This window comes from Nanorana parkeri, unplaced genomic scaffold (genome assembly GCF_000935625.1).
Source record: "Nanorana parkeri isolate BGI_ZX_2015 unplaced genomic scaffold, ASM93562v1 scaffold1544, whole genome shotgun sequence".
Taxonomy (NCBI): Eukaryota; Metazoa; Chordata; class Amphibia; order Anura; family Dicroglossidae; genus Nanorana; species Nanorana parkeri.
Window position 1 is genome coordinate 312763 of NW_017307812.1, and position 18108 is coordinate 330870.

The window sequence follows — 18108 nt, forward strand, 5'->3', positions numbered from 1 at the left end:
AAGATCAGGCATCTGATACACCCCTCAACCTTTAGGACAGCGCCCATCTGCATGAATTATCCAGAGCCACACGGCTCACCCATCATCATTTGATTGTCCATTAGTTGAACTGAATTTTCCAGTCCAGTTGCTGCTGTTGTTCTTGAGAAAGTCCAGCACTGGAGTTGCAAAGTGAATAAACATGCATAGTTTTATAGTGACCCTGTAGAACAATGACGAGTGACGGCAGGCATAAAATGCAGGCAAGCGCCTTTAGCTTATCCCCCAGAGTTCAGCCTTGCCCCCTCCTGTCACTCCAACCTCATTTCTGCTTCTTCACTGACCAGTAGTTTTCCACCCGACTCTGTTGATTTGTAAAATCGACTGTTGTGGAGCCCGATGGTACCTACAGGGCCACCCATGGCTTGAATTTCGGCAGATTTAATAGGAATCATTGGAAACTGGAACAGTCTACAGCTGGGCTTCTCAACCTTCTTTTCTATTTTTTTGCTACGGCACCCTTTAAAAGTATGCAAAATCTCGAGGCACCTTAGTCTAAAATATCGTAGATTTTCAGGGGACTCCACATAGGAAAGTGGGTTTCCCCCTTGACATCAAAGTCATCCTTTGCATCAGTAGCTCCTCTTCACATCAGGAGCCCCCCTTTCACATCAAAGTTTCCCTTTTACATCAGGAGTCCCTTTCACATTACAGTCCCACTACCACAAAATTGTGAGGGACCCCTGAGGAGGCATGCCAATGTTTGAGAAAGGCTGGTCTACAGCCAGCCTTATAAAAGCAGGTACACCCTAAAGAATGATAGTCCCCAATACCTAAGGGCTTCTTCTCTTATGATGCATGGCGCTATAATGCAGAAGTCGGACTCTAGTTAGTCCAGTTTAGGATCCGGGAGGCATTTAGAAAGTTCACTGTGCATGGTTTTGTATCGATAGCAGTAGAAGAGAAGCAGATATTAGAAGTCAGCTCATGGGCTTCTTCTAGCCGTGCTATAATATGAACAGAACTGGAACACGTTGTCCATGGCAAACAGAATCCATGTCATTTTCCCAATGTGGGTTAAGAATTGAGATCAGATTGCCATGGGAAGCACCACTACTTTTGTCCCTGACTAAGCCTGCTATATCTTTGTATTCCCATACCTAGAACTTGGTGATCATCTCATCATAAGAAGGCACAGTGACCAGTTTACATATGGAGTTCTCTGATTGGGTGAAGCTAGGGAGAAAGGAATATGTCCGTGTCTCCCTGCATCGTGTAGAAGTCCGCGTGGCATTACAATGCGTTTCATACAACTTACTTCCCCTTTGAGAAAAGGATTCATCTTACTTTATTACACTTGAGTTGGGTAAAGACATCTCCATCCTTCTGCTTCTATAAAATTGTAAAAGATCCTCATTTTACTCCATGACAATGTCAGCAGTGAGGTACATGACACAGAAACCTTTCCAGGGCCATTTTCTACATGTGTATATATAATGTTATTATATCTTCAATAATTATTTGTTTACAAAGCTTCCTTTATTTGAAATGTTCATTTTTGTTTCTTTTCTTTCATGCAATGTACTCTCGTAACTGTATTGTTTTGGTGCAATTGTAAACTGTTTAATAAATACACAGTAAAAGCAGAAAATCCGACATGGGAAGTTTATTCGCGTACACGTATAGAATCTTTGCTCTGTGTTCGTTTGGTTTACTCTCCAGCACGTTGAGAAATTTGGACTTACACAGCTGTCCGCTAAATGGAACTTTATGTAAAATGTCCTGGATTGCAAGAATTTGTGCATTCTAGAGCATAAGGGCCAGTGTCAAAGGGCTTTGGGCTTCCATCAGTTTGAGATGCTTCTGAAGTCATTCAGAATTTATTGACAGATGCATTTGACAAGCTGTTGACCTCCTCCCAACCTGCAGATGACCTAGCACAAGTCGGTTTTTAAGCCCATTGACACAAGCCCTTGAGTAACCAATCATCTTTAACGTGGAACAACAAATCCTATTAGGTATTGCAAGGCTCTTGCCAGCCACAGGCATGACTCCCAGATGGCAGATGCATGATGGGATTTGCACTTTAACCACAGCTAAAAGGCCCAGAGCTTGGCTACCCCTGATGTAGCAGATGACAGGTGGACCTTATCTGGTTGCTGTAGCCAACAGCTTCAGTCTTGTTCCAATCACAGCTCTTATGGCTGCATACTAATCTACTCTTCCTACACACCAGCCTTCGGTTCAATACACAGAGCTTGGCAGGTCCCGGTGCAAAGCCCAGTTATGCTGAACCAGTGGCTTGGAGGTTTCAGCCATTAATTGTTATATTGGTTTCACCAGAGTGCTGGGAGGTCAAATCACTTGCTGATGGTGTTTTGGTTTTAGGAGGAAAAAGGAGGCAGAAGCAAGAAGAAAGGAGGAAGAAGAAAAGAGGAAGGATAAGAAAGGAGGAGGAAGCAGTAAGAAAGAAGGAAGGAAGAATAAAGAGAGGAGGAGGGAGGAGGAAGAAGGAAAGAAGAATAAAGAAGGGAAGAAGGAAATAAAAAGGATTAAAAAGAAAGGAGGAGAAAGAAAGGATGAAGGAAGAAGCTAGGCCTGAAGGAGGAAGAGGAAAGGAGGAGGAGGAAGGAGCAGGAAGAAGAAGAAAGAAGGGAGGAGGAGGAAGAAGATAGGAGGAAGAAGATAGGAGGAGGAGGAGGAAGAAAGGAGATGGAGGAGAAAGAAGAATGCATGATCTTCATGCCCTTTTGAGCACAACCTTCAAGGTTCAGGTCCTTTATTAAAGTGAAAACAGTAACAAAGAAAACCTTTTCTTTATAAATTTATTTCTGAAAATAGAAAGTATACAAAGAATTGCATAGATTGTTTCCCCCAACCTAATCATCTTAGCCAAGAAAACTATGCATATATATTATACATTGCAGAACTACTATAGTCCAAATATTCTTCTTGGATGCCAAGTGTGAACAAGCAGCGAGCCCTTAATAAAGCCAATGGCAGTGAAGGAACTGATTCATTACAGACATTATCGCAGGAAGAGTAATAGAAAATAAACCCAGTGTTGACTGAGAGCCCAAATGGAAAAATAATAACCTAAATGTTCTGGTCACGTCTTCTGAAATGACCTGTACTGAGAGAAATACTGTACAAGCTTCAATTCATTCAGCCACTGAGCCGGAACGGGATCAGGAATGTCGGAGTGAACCCTGCGCACTTATCAGTGACATCAAATTCTAAAGCCAATGGGTCTACATAATGGTATTTTCCTAGGTGGAGGTCAGCAATGGCAGCCTCTGGACTTGCTTAATGTAGGTTTCCTTTAAAAGTAATCATTTATTTGTTATAGTCGCTGTTACAAAGATCTGAAATGATTTTATATAGGTCAGATCAGGTTGTTGTACTTTCTGATGTCATCTCTTGTTCAGTGTAGCTGAATGCGCACACATAGAATTGTTTCTGCCATGTACACTATATTGCCAAAAGTATTGGGACACCCCTCCAAATCATTGGATTCAGGTGTTCTGTGAAATGCCCTTGCCACTAAATATTCCACGGTCACCTGTTAGTGGTATTATAACAAAGTGGAAGCAACTGGGAACAACAGCAACTCAGCCATGTAGTGGTAGGCCACGTAAAATGACAGAGTGGGGTCAGCGAATGCTGAAGCGCACAGTGAGCAGAAGTCGCCAACTGTCTGCAGAGTCAATAGCTACAGACCTCCAAACTTCGTGTGTCCTTCAAATTGGCACAACAACAGTGCGTAGAGAGCTTCATGGAATGAGTTTCCATGGCCAAGCAGCTGCAGCTGCATTGGATGCCGTGGTGTAAAGCACGCCGCCACTGGACACTAGAGAAGTGGAGACGTGAAAACCCAATAGAACACCTTTGGGGTGAATTAGAGCGAAGACTGCGAGCCAGGCCTTCTCGTCCAACAAAAGTACCTGACCTCGCAAATGGTCCAACATTCCCATAGACACTCTCCTAAACCTTGTGGACGCCTTGCCAGAAGAGTTGAAGATGTTATAGCGGCAAAGGGCGGCGCCAACCCAATACTGAACCCTACGGACTAAGACTGGGATGCCAATAAAGTTCATGTGCTTGTAAAGGCCGGCGTCCCAATACTTTTGGTAATATAGTGTATATGAGAATATTACTATGGCACAAGAGGGCAGCAGAATGTGCAGAAGTCTTGGTGAAACCACCGGATGGCAATCAGGTTAGAAACCATGGTAAGTGTCACTTACCTTCACGCTTTGACATGAGCAAATACAAAAATTGCCATGCAATCAGCTTTCATAGAGTGGCTTCCGGATATCAAACATGCAATGTGCTTAAAGTGTATCTAAACCCAAGAACACATGTATAGTATATTGCAGATGCTAGTCCTTAGATGTGGTGGCTGCATTCGTTTTCTTTTTTCCACTTGGTGATCCTACCAGTAGCACATTTCCGGTCCTAGGGTGACCACGGTCTCTTACTGTACAGTATCTATGAAGGAGCAGTGTTGTCACCATAAGACAGGACTATAGAAACACCCCCTCCTCTCCATAACTTGGAGGGGGTTCTGTAGTCCACAGAGTGCTAGGAACAACATTAACTGATAAAAGTCAAGGAGCTCACTAGATTTCTGGCAGGATCAACAAGTATTTTTAGGATTTATCAAACAAACAAACAGGCCAAAAGGGGGCAAATAATAGAAGGTCATTGTTAGGGTTTCTATACACTTCACCTGAGACACACCGACACTTGAGTCCCTATTAGTAAGAACATTTTTAACATTTCAAGTGACTCTGTGCATTTCCCCTCCTCAGCAGCATAGAATTACATTCCTTTCAGCCCCTGCAGCTCATTAACTACTGAGACTGAAGGAAAGTGTAAGCTACAAGTGGCCAGAGTCAGGGCAATGGACTCACCATGTGTCAACGCTGATCACATGACTATGTCACATGCTCCTCTACACCCGGGAGCATCGGGTATTATCCTTGGCTCCTGGTGCTGATTGGGGCAGTAGAGGAGTGAAGAATAGAAAAGAATATACTGCTGGGGAGGGGGGTTTAGGGAAATCCAGTAGCACATAACACATACCCATTTGCACATGACTTTCATTACAGCGGGCATGTTGAGGTAGCCATCTTGTAGGTCTTCTACTCAAACCTCATGCTGGCAATCATTGGAGAGCGCGCCATTTGTTTTACAAGCCTGAGAATCCGAATGAAGCACACATCCCTTCCTTGCAAAAAAGAACTCCTTACTAGCAGTGGCAGATACTATGTGAGGTCAGACAGTACTCTGCACAGCAATTGCTGGGAAGCTATGACATCATCTAAGAATATATTGCATGAATAGGAGAGATATTGGATCAGAGGACAGATGAGCGGCTTGTCAGGTATATACACAGCTGTGCAGAGGCCGTACTATGATCACATCCGCTTTCTTTCCAAACAGCACTGAAATTGTCTCATCGTGGACAGCTTGCCCTGCGCACATTGAAGCACAACAGCATGTGGGGTGCACCTCAATGTGCATCTAAAGGCTTCTGTATGACAGTCTAAACAAGTACCAAATCCAGTGACTGTGGGGCGCTTAAAGGAGATCTATGAGGTGAGTGATTTCCACAGCGGTGACTGGAAGAACGGATGGGGGAGGGGGTGGGCACAGCTGGCTCTAGATAGGCATAGCCAGCTGTCACTCACGCTACTGGGTGGATCTCGACAATATTGTCGAGATCCGTCCCGGCGTTCTATCAAAGTTTGTGACTGCGTTGGAATGTGTGACCGGTGATGTGGTCACACATTTTAACGTAATAACGCCCAGTTTTTCGGGGGTGGAATATGTGACCGGCAAAAGGTGAAGAATTCCAACGCTTTCTTAGCTGTTCCAGGGCAGATTGGCATCGCAGATGGTATGTGCAGGAGAACTGATCTGCCCTGGAACAGCTGATCGGTCCTGAAATGTCACTTCTATCTGACTTTGTGAGAGATCGCAGTCACAAAGTCACATTTCAGGACTGATCAGCTGCTCCAGGGCAGATCGGTTCTCCTGCAAATACCATCTGAGATGCAGATCTGCCCTGGAACTACTGAGAAAGCGTTGGAATTCTTCACCTTTTGTCGGTCACATATTCCACCGTGTAAAAACTGGGCGTGATTACGTTAAAATGTGTGACCACGTGACTGGTCACACATTCCAACCCAGTCACAATCTTTGGTGCGGCACTCTCAGTATATCGCGGGTAATAGCCCGGGAGGAGATTAGTATATGTCCTCCCGTGACCCTAAAGAGAACTATGAGGAAAAACACTGACCCCATAGCTCTATTTTAAGCCTCATAACATTAACAAAAAAACTTCTTTAGGGGGAGACTAGAGACCTGTGCCTGCTAAAACCTGAGCAAATCATATCTAACACATGGCAGCTTCTCCTGCGCCCAGCAACCAAATGAAGCTGCATAAAACAAAGAAAACTGAGTAAGTGCTGCAGCTGAATGGGGATCGAAGTGAACCTGTCACTTTCACCTGCATGGGCAAAGCACTGGTTTACTTTAAGATATACAGGTGAAACTCGAATAATTAGAATATCATGCAAAAGTTAATTTATTTCACTAATGCAACTTAAAAGGTGAAACTAATATATGAGATAGACTCATTACATGCAAAGCAAGATAGTTCAAGCCGTGATTTGTCATAATTGTGATGATTATGGCTTACAGCTCATGAAAACCCAGATCCACAATTTCAGAAAATTTTTGGCAGTGTGGGCAGGTGCCAAGTCCTGCTGGAAAATGAAGTCAGCATCCCCATAGAGCTCGTCTGTGGAAGAAAGCATGAAGTGCTCCAAAATCTCCTGGTAGACGGCTAAGTTGCATTAGTGAAATAAATGAACTTTTGCACGATATTCTAATTTTCCGAGTTTCACCTGTAGATGGTGATAAAATGGTGACTCAAAGAATGTGTGCCGAACAAGAAGCCGTCAATGAATATATTCCAATGCATTCAGAAAGGAAGGCAGGTGCACTTACCATGCGGCCATCTTGGTAATACACCTTAAAGTGTGTGCAATTCAGGTAGCATTTAAAAGGCAACTCTAACGAAACGTTTTACGCAGTGAGGAAGCAGGTTAAGAGGAGTCAGGGGGTTCTCAGTTCCAAAACAAGTATGCAAAATAAATAATCTTCAGAGCTAAACAGAATTTTTCAAAATCGGAGCAGACAAAAGCTGGAGCAGTTGCCCATGGCAACCAATCAGCATCTCTCTTCAGTGTGCTCGGGTAAGATTTAAACATGAGAAGTAGAAGCTGATTGGTTGCACTGCAAATCTGCTCCAGGTTTGATACATTCCCCCCAATGTGTCTCTGTGCATAGTTTATAATTATAGATGTACATGAGGGCAGCCATATTTGCTCATTACATATGCATGCTCTGCTTCCTGCTCAGAAGTGCTGCACAGCGCTGTGCCTTCCTGATCACACTGCAAGCCAGGGTCCAGGGTTTATGTCATATGATGGTGCACAGAAGCAGATTTTCAAGATCCTTTTTTGAAACGTTAACAGGTTGATTTGTAAATGCTGGTGATGTGCCCCACTGATTCGGTGTAAATTTGAATGGCAGCTCTGCTAAGAGGGAAGTGTTAAGTGTTAGGGACAAGTGTCAGGGTAAGCCTATGTGTTAGGTTAAAGTGAACCAGGCCTCTGCCCAATGGAGCAATGGCAGAGTGAACGCCACATGAGTATGTGCTGCTGGGGACGGCGGCACTTAGTGAACTTGTTGCTTTGCCCTTTGTGAGGAATATTCACTGCATTTTGTCCATCTGAAGTAGACATTCATAGCTGCTGTCAGGAGCTCTGAGAAGATAGATGCTGTAACCAGCCTTTGAATACTAGCGGCACCAACCTCTCTGACTTCCTTCCTGCCCTCTGCATAATACGTCTTTGTTAGAATTCTCCCTAAAATTATATCATTAACAAACTTCCTTTGTTTTGCATAGAATAGGGAAGGGTTAATGCTTCTTTTGTCCTGCTGGGGAGAAATTTCCCTTCGCTTCCTGTCCCACAGACACAACAGGAGTGAAAGGAGATCATTCCAAAATGAGAGCAAACGCCTTCTTAGGGCTCATGCACACTGGCGTACAAGATTCTGCGTTTTTACAGTATAGATCCGTAAGATTACAGGAGTATAGATCCGTAAGATTACAGGAGTATAGATCCGTAAGATCACAGGAGTATAGATCCGTAAGATTACAGGAGTATAGATCCGTAAGATTACAGGAGTATAGATCTGTAAGATTACAGGAGTATAGATCTGTAAGATTACAGGAGTATAGATCCGTAAGATTACAGGAGTATAGATCCGTAAGATTACAGGAGTATAGATCCGTAAGATTACAGGAGTATAGATCCGTAAGATTACAGGAGTATAGATCCGTAAGATTACAGGAGTATAGATCCGTAAGATTACAGGAGTATAGATCCGTAAGATTACAGGAGTATAGATCCGTAAGATTACAGGAGTATAGATCCGTAAGATTACAGGAGTATAGATCCGTAAGATTACAGGAGTATAGATCCGTAAGATTACAGGAGTATAGATCCGTAAGATTACAGGAGTATAGATCCGTAAGATTACAGGAGTATAGATCCGTAAGATTACAGGAGTATAGATCCGTAAGATTACAGGAGTATAGATCCGTAAGATTACAGGAGTATAGATCTGTAAGATTACAGGAGTATAGATCCGTAAGATTACAGGAGTATAGATCCGTAAGATTACAGGAGTATAGATCCGTAAGATTACAGGAGTATAGATCCGTAAGATTACAGGAGTATAGATCCGTAAGATTACAGGAGTATAGATCCGTAAGATTACAGGAGTATAGATCCGTAAGATTACCGGAGTATAGATCCGTAAGATTACAGGAGTATAGATCCGTAAGATTACAGGAGTATAGATCCGTAAGATTACAGGAGTATAGATCCGTCATTTGCACTTATGAGTCTTCATCCGCAGACCTCCGCCTTTAACCATTCAGAATCACCAGAGTTCATACTGTGCATGTGCCGCTGCCACATTGAGAACCCATTGAGGGAGGGATGCAAACAGGAAACAGTTTGTAGTCATGGTGGCAGTGGCTACATTGTTCATGTTTAGATGTTGGTCCTAAGCAGCAGCAGAGAATGCATTAAGGTAAAAAACACCCAGAAGCGGAATTTATCCAAATTAGAGCAGGCAAAATCTGGAGCAGTTGCCCATGGCAACCAATCAGCTTCTCTCTTCAGTTTCGATTTGAAAATGAAAGAGAGAAGCTGATTGGTTGCCATGCACGGCTGCTCCAGTTTTGATAAATTCCCCTCCCAGCCTTTAGTACTTTAGGCCCCGTTCCCACTCGCGGCTAAATCCGCTCAAAAAAGGGTCCTGCTGTAGCGACACACGACCCGCGACAGCAGGACCCTTTGCCCCATTGGATTGCATTGGAGCGCGATATCGCGCGGTAATTTGCCGCGATATCACGGGAATTACCGCGCGATAAATCGCTCAATGTGAATGGGGTCTCAAGCTCATCGCACGCGCTGCAATCTGATTGTACAATCTACCAACAACTATGTAGTACAAGGGCCTGTCTGTATGGATACAAACTGAGGGGGTCCATTAAGCAGGTCCTCATATTACATCATTTTGGTAAAGTTGATTGTACAAGGTATGTATGTTCAGATTGTTACCTGTATGGTGACCCTTGAGCCTGTGACACACTGCACGCAAAGTCGTGCAGAGCGCAGCAAAGCTGTCCGGCACGGAGCTTTGCGTGCAGTGTGTGAGCCAAGTGCAGGAAGATGACCTACTGCACCTTCAGCCAATCGGCTCGTGCGTAACCACCGGCCAGACGTCGCATCCTGACGCGTGGGTTTATACGCGCGAGCCGATTGGCTGAAGATGACATTTTTCATCTCGGCACGCTCAGCTATGCGAGCTCTCACAAGCTGACGTGCCGGGGAGAAAATGACATGACACGCTGCTCCTGAAGAGCAGCGCGCCACCGCTCTGAACTGCTTCACATACAGTGCGTCACAGCCTTTAGACAGATGTCATTGCAACAGGTGCCCCCCATTGGAAGATCTCCACTCCATTCTGTTTCTGGGGACAACTGTAGAATTTTGGGTTTCAGTGTCAGTGACAGTAGTCACCGGGACAAATAAAGGGGGGGGGGGGAGGGGGATCCCACACCAAATCTCAGAACCCTTCCCTACGTTATCCAAAACTATCCACTTTCCTGACGGCTGCACACTGTGTTGGAGGCACAAACAGTTTAGTTTCAATTTTTAAACTCACATTTGTCAGCACCAACATGATAGAAACCTGTAGATATCATATCCGTGTAAGATAAAAAAAAAAACAACAAAACCAGTTACACGACTGATCTGAACAATACCACGCGGACACTTGCTGGGTTATTTTTCTGCAGCTCTCACGTACACCAGGGATGACAGAAGTAAAAGCTCCGGGGGCTTATTTAACAGTATTAGGTTGACGTTCCTCAGGCCGTCGTAGTGCATCCAAAAGCCGTCAATCTGGAAGGCTGCGGAGTAATGGTGCTCCTCCTTGTTGAAGAGGGTGGCGCCTTCCAGCAGGTATCTGAAAGCAGGTCACATGACACGCGTTAGGCCAAGTTCACCATAGCCCTCTGGCTTGAATCACTCACTCGGTACACGTACGCAGATGAGGGCTTTATTTCCGCTTTCCTGACTTACAGAAGATCTCCAGGTTTTAGAAAAATGATCCTTTGCAGTGGTATTACCCCGGCGCTGCAAGGGTTAAATCCTCGCTTTTCTCCAGGGGCAAAAATAAAGAAGAAATACTCACCCGATCCTCAGTCCTGCGGCAGTGGGCGCTTCCTTCTCTCCCCGTCACTTCCAGGTTTGGTATGTCCCAAGGCGTCTTCATGTCTAATAGACCCGCATTAGAAGTGATGATGTCACGGGCCCTTAGATCAGATTGGGGAGAAAAGGCTGCCGGGACCAGTCTAGCAGCTAAGCAGGACCGAGGATCGGGTGCGTATTTCTTCTTAATTTTCGCCTCTAGAGAAAAACGAGCAGTTGACCCTTGCAGTGCGGGGGTAGCACCGCTGCAAGGGTTAATTCTTCTGGAAAGATTTCTCTTGCTCAGCCCTCTTATCGGTAACCTAGAAAATGCTGCTGCCAGTGAGCCAGAATAACAGCCAGGTAACTAGCGTTTTCAGATGCAAGATAGCAACCTCATCCAAACTTCATGGCTTTCTGTGATCCCACACAATGTGTTTTTTTGTATAATGTGGTCTAAACCTGATGCATTGTACAATCAGACTATATGATGTTTGGCCATCTAGAGACGCTGGACGACAATCCATATGTCTTGTACACTACGCTGATCGAAGACCGCGCAATATGTGAATGGCAACCCGCTTAGAGAAAAACAAGAATTACATCTGTCATGGGGTCACATAATGCAAAGTGACCAACTAGGGCCACACTGTACCTTCAGTGCTCCTAACCCCCATCCTCATCCACAACTGCAGCCCGTGTGCCAGTTCCTGCGGGTGTTCAGGTAGTGAGTACTAGGTTGCATTGTGGGATGGGAATGAGAGAGAGGGATGGAGAGGGGGAGAGAGAAGAGGGAGAGGGGGAGAGACAGAGTTAGAGAGGGAGAGACAGAGTTAGAGAGGGGGAGAGAGAGTTAGAGAGCGGCAGAGAGAGTTAGAGAGGGGGAGAGAGAGAGTTAGAGAGGGGGAGAGAGAGAGTTAGAGAGGGGGAGAGAGAGAGTTAGAGAGGGGGAGAGAGAGAGTTAGAGAGGGGGAGAGAGAGAGTTAGAGAGGGGGAGAGAGAGAGTTAGAGAGGGGGAGAGAGAGAGTTAGAGAGGGGGAGAGAGAGAGTTAGAGAGGGGGAGAGAGAGAGTTAGAGAGGGGGAGAGAGAGAGTTAGAGAGGGGGAGAGAGAGAGTTAGAGAGGGGGAGAGAGAGAGTTAGAGAGGGGGAGAGAGAGAGTTAGAGAGGGGGAGAGAGAGAGTTAGAGAGGGGGAGAGAGAGAGTTAGAGAGGGGGAGAGAGAGAGTTAGAGAGGGGGAGAGAGAGAGTTAGAGAGGGGGAGAGAGAGAGTTAGAGAGGGGGAGAGAGAGAGTTAGAGAGGGGGAGAGAGAGAGTTAGAGAGGGGGAGAGAGAGAGTTAGAGAGGGGGAGAGAGAGAGTTAGAGAGGGGGAGAGAGAGAGTTAGAGAGGGGGAGAGAGAGAGTTAGAGAGGGGGAGAGAGAGAGTTAGAGAGGGGGAGAGAGAGAGTTAGAGAGGGGGAGAGAGAGAGTTAGAGAGGGGGAGAGAGAGAGTTAGAGAGGGGGAGAGAGAGAGTTAGAGAGGGGGAGAGAGAGAGTTAGAGAGGGGGAGAGAGAGAGTTAGAGAGGGGGAGAGAGAGAGTTAGAGAGGGGGAGAGAGAGAGTTAGAGAGGGGGAGAGAGAGAGTTAGAGAGGGGGAGAGAGAGAGTTAGAGAGGGGGAGAGAGAGAGTTAGAGAGGGGGAGAGAGAGAGTTAGAGAGGGGGAGAGAGAGAGTTAGAGAGGGGGAGAGAGAGAGTTAGAGAGGGGGAGAGAGAGAGTTAGAGAGGGGGAGAGAGAGAGTTAGAGAGGGGGAGAGAGAGAGTTAGAGAGGGGGAGAGAGAGAGTTAGAGAGGGGGAGAGAGAGAGTTAGAGAGGGGGAGAGAGAGAGTTAGAGAGGGGGAGAGAGAGAGTTAGAGAGGGGGAGAGAGAGAGTTAGAGAGGGGGAGAGAGAGAGTTAGAGAGGGGGAGAGAGAGAGTTAGAGAGGGGGAGACAGAGCAAGAGAGAGTTAGGGAGAGGGGAAGAGAGAATTAGGGAGAGGGGAAGAGAGAGTTAGGGAGAGGGGGAGACAGAGTTAGAGAGGGGGAGACAGAGTTAGAGAGAGCAGGAGAGGGGAAGAGAGAATTAGGGAGAGGGGAAGAGAGAGGGGGAGACAGAGTTAGAGGGGGAGAGGGTTAGAGAGTGGGGAAGAGACAGTTAGAATGAGGGGAAGCGTTAGAGGAGGAGAGAGTTATGGGGGGAGAGAGTTAGAGAAAAAAACATTTGCTCCCATATGTTTTCAAGAGGCAACTATGACAGTCTGGGAAGGTGGCCAGATATATTATTATTATTCAGGATTTATATGACGTCAGCAGTTTGCAGAGCACTTTACAAACAAGGGGGACAGAACAGTTGGAATACAATGCAATGCAATGATTAGGACGGCACTGTCCATGAGAGCTTACCATCTTAAGGTACAGTACATCGCTGAAGGCTCACTTTGACTTGTGGGACTAGGTGACATGTTTGCTTGTAAAATGTATCTAAGCCCAGAAACATAAATGTAACATATGGCAGCTCACCGGTCCTTAGATGTGTAGCTGCATTTGTTTTCTTTTTTTCCCAGGCTTTCCTGCAAATAATATACTTTCTGCCCCTCTGTGACTACACCTATATCTATGGAGGGAGCCATGGTTGTCACACAGGCTGGACTTCAAACATGTCCGCCATTGTTTATCTCCATTACAGAAGTGATAGCATTGCTGTCTTTTTGGGAAGTGACCGGGGCACGGCATTTATGGGAGGATCAAATGGTATTCTCTGCACTTGCAGCCACCACATCCAAGGACCAGTAAGCTGCATTATATGACATTCCTGTGTTTGGGATTGACTACACTGTAAATAAACACAATGGAGGAATGTTCACTGCTCAGTTTAAATCCGGCACAAAGCTTCCCAATGTCTGTCAGCTTCACCTTTCTGTACAGATCAAAGCATCTGTTGTACTTCAGATATGCAGTCCATTCTCTTATTAAGAGCACTACGGTTACTTTGTACTCACTTGTGATCAGATAAATCCAGATAATAAGGTACATAGGCCAGGTCTTCCGACTTCCACTGTTCCATGTTCAGTATAACAAATGGAGGAGGTCCGTAACAGAAAACCCTCTGAGAAAACTCCCTCAGGCATCCACACCTAGACAAGACAGACAGTTGATATCTGTCACCATCCTGTGCAAAAACAAGACAGGCACTGACAGAATGCACAGTCATTTTACAGGTCAATGTGATCATTTCAAGTGTACCTGTTACTAACATAAAATGAGCCTTCTAACTATGGATGCACCGATACCGATAATAGTATCGGTGCCGATGCCGAGTATTGGGGTGAGTACTCGCCCAAATGCTCCGATGGCTAGCCCGATACAAGAGCTTCTGATATCAGGCAGCGAGTCATTACACACTGCCCGGCTTCCTGATTGCCCGGGAAACCGGCTCCATGGCCAATGAGGAAGCCGAGCAGTGTGTAATGACCCGCCGCCTGGCTTCCTGATTGGTCGGGAAGTTGGCCAATTAGGAAGTCGGATGGCAAGTCATTATGCACCTGTCGGCTTTCTGATTGGACAGAAATTCGACTTCATTCAACCAGGTGACGAGGGAGCATGGATCCGGCTTCCTGGCCAATCAGGAAGGCGGGCGCTGTGTAAGGACTTGTTGACCGGCTTCCTGATCGGCCAGCTTCTTGACCAATCAGGAAGCCAGGCAATGAGTCATTACATGGTGCCCGGCTTCCTGATTGGCCAGAAAGCCGGCTCCTTGCTTCCTGTTAATCGGGAAGCCGGGTAGCGAGTTTTTACATGCTGCCTGGCTTCCTTAATGGGACTTCCGGTATCGGTATAGGCGACTACCTGATTGGCTAGGAAGCCGGCGTCACTTGTTACTATGTAGCGCGGCTACCGGAGCAATTAGGAAGCTGAGACGCAAGTCATGACTAGCCGCCTGGCTTCCTGATTGGCTAGAAAACCAGCTTCACTTGTTGGTAAGCAACCTGGCTTCCTAACCAATCAGGGAGCAGGGCGGCAAGTAATGACGTACCTCCTGGCTTCTTGTTTGGCTAGGAAGCTGGCTTCACATGTTTCTAGGCCACCCGGCTTCCTGATTTGTTAGGAAGCGAGCCTGCCTAGCAACAAGTGAAACCGGCTTCCTAGCCAATCAGGAGGCAGGTCCTAACCCAGCGCCCGGCTTCATGCTCCCTCGGCACTGCCGGTGAGAGGGAGATCTCCCTCTGACCAGAGGTTCCAGTATCGGAGGTAAGTATCAGAGCAAAATACTCGGTATCGGTGCCCTAATTTTAAATATGTACAGTTATCTTTTACTAACAAAGTGAAAAGTACACAGTAATTCAAAGCAACTGGATTTCAATTTGTAGTAGTCAAATAATGAGCATGATGAGATGCGATTGGTTGCTACAAGTTACTACATTTTACACCTGCAGAACCACACTGTTAGCAATGTATTATGATGGGTCTCTTACCCTTTCTCCTCGCAAACTTCAATCCTGGAGCAGAACAGTTCATCCACTGCCATCTGAATGAGGTCTCCGTGAGGTATGTCATGAGGGGGGCTGAAATGATGGAGAAACATCAAAGTTAAAGTCATGAATGGAGGAAACCAGACCATTCTCATTATCCCTTCTCAGACAGCAGCAGACATAGACTTCCCTTTACCTGGTCACCTACTCAATCACTTTATGGGGGGGATCATAGAAGATCCTAGACCAGCAGGGAGATACGATTCCTCCAGCACCTGTACCTGCGCCATGGACACCAGTAGAAACCTCGTATTCTGCATCAGCATAAGAGGGCTTAAAGGGGAACTCTGAGCCCCGCACTGCAAGGGTTAACCGCTCGTTTTCGTCTAGGGAGGAAAATAACAAAGTTATACACACCTGATCCGAGCTGGCTTGTTCTTAGACTGGTCCCTTCCGCCTCGCTCTCCCTCCGCTGCAGCGGTCTAAGGTCCCTGAGTCATCACGTTCTATACACAGTGTATAGGACAAAGGAACGCCTAGGGACATACCATCGCTACAGCAGAGAAAATGAGCAATTAACCTTTGCAGTGCTAGGGTAGCCCCACTGCAAGGGTTAATAAAATGTTGCTTGAAGTTCTACAATATGAGCCAGTTCATTTAACCACTTGATGACCGGGGTGTTTACACCCCCTTCCTGGCCAGGCCATTTTTCAATATTCAGCGATGCAGTACTTTGATTGACGTTTATTCCGTCATGCAACGCTGTAATGAAATTATTTTTATACCATTTTTTGGGGACACATAGAGCTTTCTTTTGGTGGTATTTAATCACCACTGGGGTTTTATTTTTTACTATATAATGAATAAGTACCAAAAATATTGAAAAAATAAACTTTTTTCCCTATGTTATGAAACATTTAATATTACCCAATTTTTTGGTAAAATATAAAAGACGGGGTCACGCCCGGTAAATAGACACCAAACATGTTAAGCTTTAAATTGCGCCCGGCCACGAAATCACAAAAAACTACCATACCCAAAATTGGCCATAGCGACAGTTTAAAAGCTATGACCGCTCATCAGTTTAGTGTTATCAGTGATTGATGGCCCTAAAATCAGAGCTCGCACTTTGACGTTCGCTGTGATATGTAACATGTGCGGCGTAATCAGTGTTTTTGCACGTAGGCGCACCCGACACGTATTTACATTTAAATGTGACTATGTGATAGCAAATATACGACAGGTCATCTTTATGGAGACATCTCCAAGACCCCTAATGTCACCTAGGGACCCCCAAAGAAGCTGATGAAGCAGAGATCTGCTTCCTCTCTGGCTATAGCAGCCAGAGAAATGACAGCTGAAGGCGGAAGTGATGTAATATACATCACTTCCACCTTCAAGCATTGGAGGATAGATCAGCAAGTGGGAGAATGCTAATCTCTTCTCCGTTTTGAGTGTAAACAGCTGCTGTGCCGCTCCCGGGCCTGCACGGGGGACATCGGAGCCTGGGATAACTGGCAGCGGAGGGGGGCCCCGCAAGATGTTTGGCACCATACAAGTGATCTGACGGCTGTAGGTCGAGTGGTTAAAAAACAAAATCCAAGAACACATATGTAAGGTGAAAAACTATTCATTGGCTGTCTCATAAGTTGTGTTACTCCCCAAATCACCATACAAGTGATCCTACGGCTGTAGGGCGAGTGGTTAAAAAACAAAATCCAAGAACACATATGTAAGGTGAAAAACTATTCATTGGCTGTCTCATAAGTTGTGTTACTCCCCAAATCTACATTCATGTGTCCACCCTTATAGGGATTTCTTTACTTACTTGATTAGAATAGTCTGCATGTGACTCTCCTGCACACGGATGGGGCACTGCGGGCTAGAGCAGTAACTCTCCTGAATTGTGGCCATCAAGCGCTCCAGGTTTCTGGTGAAATTTTCATGTTCATTCCCAAACAAGTCAATCTCCAGACATGCTTTATGTACTCCGGACTTGTACTGCCTCTTCTCCATCTTGTCCCATATCCACAGCAGCTTGACGGAGGTGAAGCTGCAGGTGTCCATTAGATGGAGGAAACAATCGACAAACTCTCTGCCCAGGTACTGGGACAGCTCACGGGGGAAAGTGTTATTTTCACGCAGGATAACATAAAGAAGCATCAAAAAGCCATCGATAGTGCAGGTGTTCTTCAGTGTGATCTCCACATACAGGGGCATGCACGAGATGGCTTTACGGCCAGCTTTTATGGTGAATACGCCTCCCCAAGGAAGCACTGGCCTCCAGAATGAGCGATCGTGCTCAATGTTGTTTTTGATAGAAGCTTTGATTTCCTGAAACAATGTCTTCATCCTGAACAGAGAAAGCACATTTATCTAACAACTAGGGAGGCACCGATACCACTTTTTTAAGACTGAGTACGAGTACCGATGCTTTTGATCAAGTACTCGCAGATACCAATTACCGATACTTTTTCAAATTTTTTCTAAAGCAATAAAAACTAATGCTTTAAGGTCACTTTCTTAATAATATGATTCATGAGATGACGATGGAGCATGACGCCGGATTCCGGCCAATCAGAATGCCGGGCGCTGCGTCATTACACGGCGCCCGGCTTCCGGATTTGCTAGCTTCCTGACCAATCGGGAAGCCGGGCAGCGCGTCATTGCACGCTACCCGGCTTCCTGATTGGCCGGGAAGTCGGCTCCATGCTCTCTCATCACAAGTGACGAGAGAGCATGGAGCCGTTTCCTGGCCAATCAGGAAACCGGGCAGCGTGTAATGATGCGCTGCCCGGC

General features: G+C 45.9%; 1 protein-coding gene across 1 annotated transcript; it reads right to left on the reverse strand.

Annotated features, from left to right (window-relative positions):
• Positions 1–10418: 10418 nt before the first annotated feature.
• LOC108798729 (uncharacterized protein C14orf28 homolog) lies at positions 10419–17661 on the reverse strand. Its single transcript, XM_018570509.1, has 4 exons — positions 17138–17661; positions 15313–15402; positions 13840–13974; positions 10419–10602 (listed from the first exon to the last, which is right to left on the reverse strand). Exons 1-4 carry the CDS (start codon positions 17659–17661, stop codon positions 10419–10421), a joined length of 933 nt encoding a protein of 310 aa, XP_018426011.1.
• Between the last annotated feature and the right edge of the window lie 447 nt (positions 17662–18108).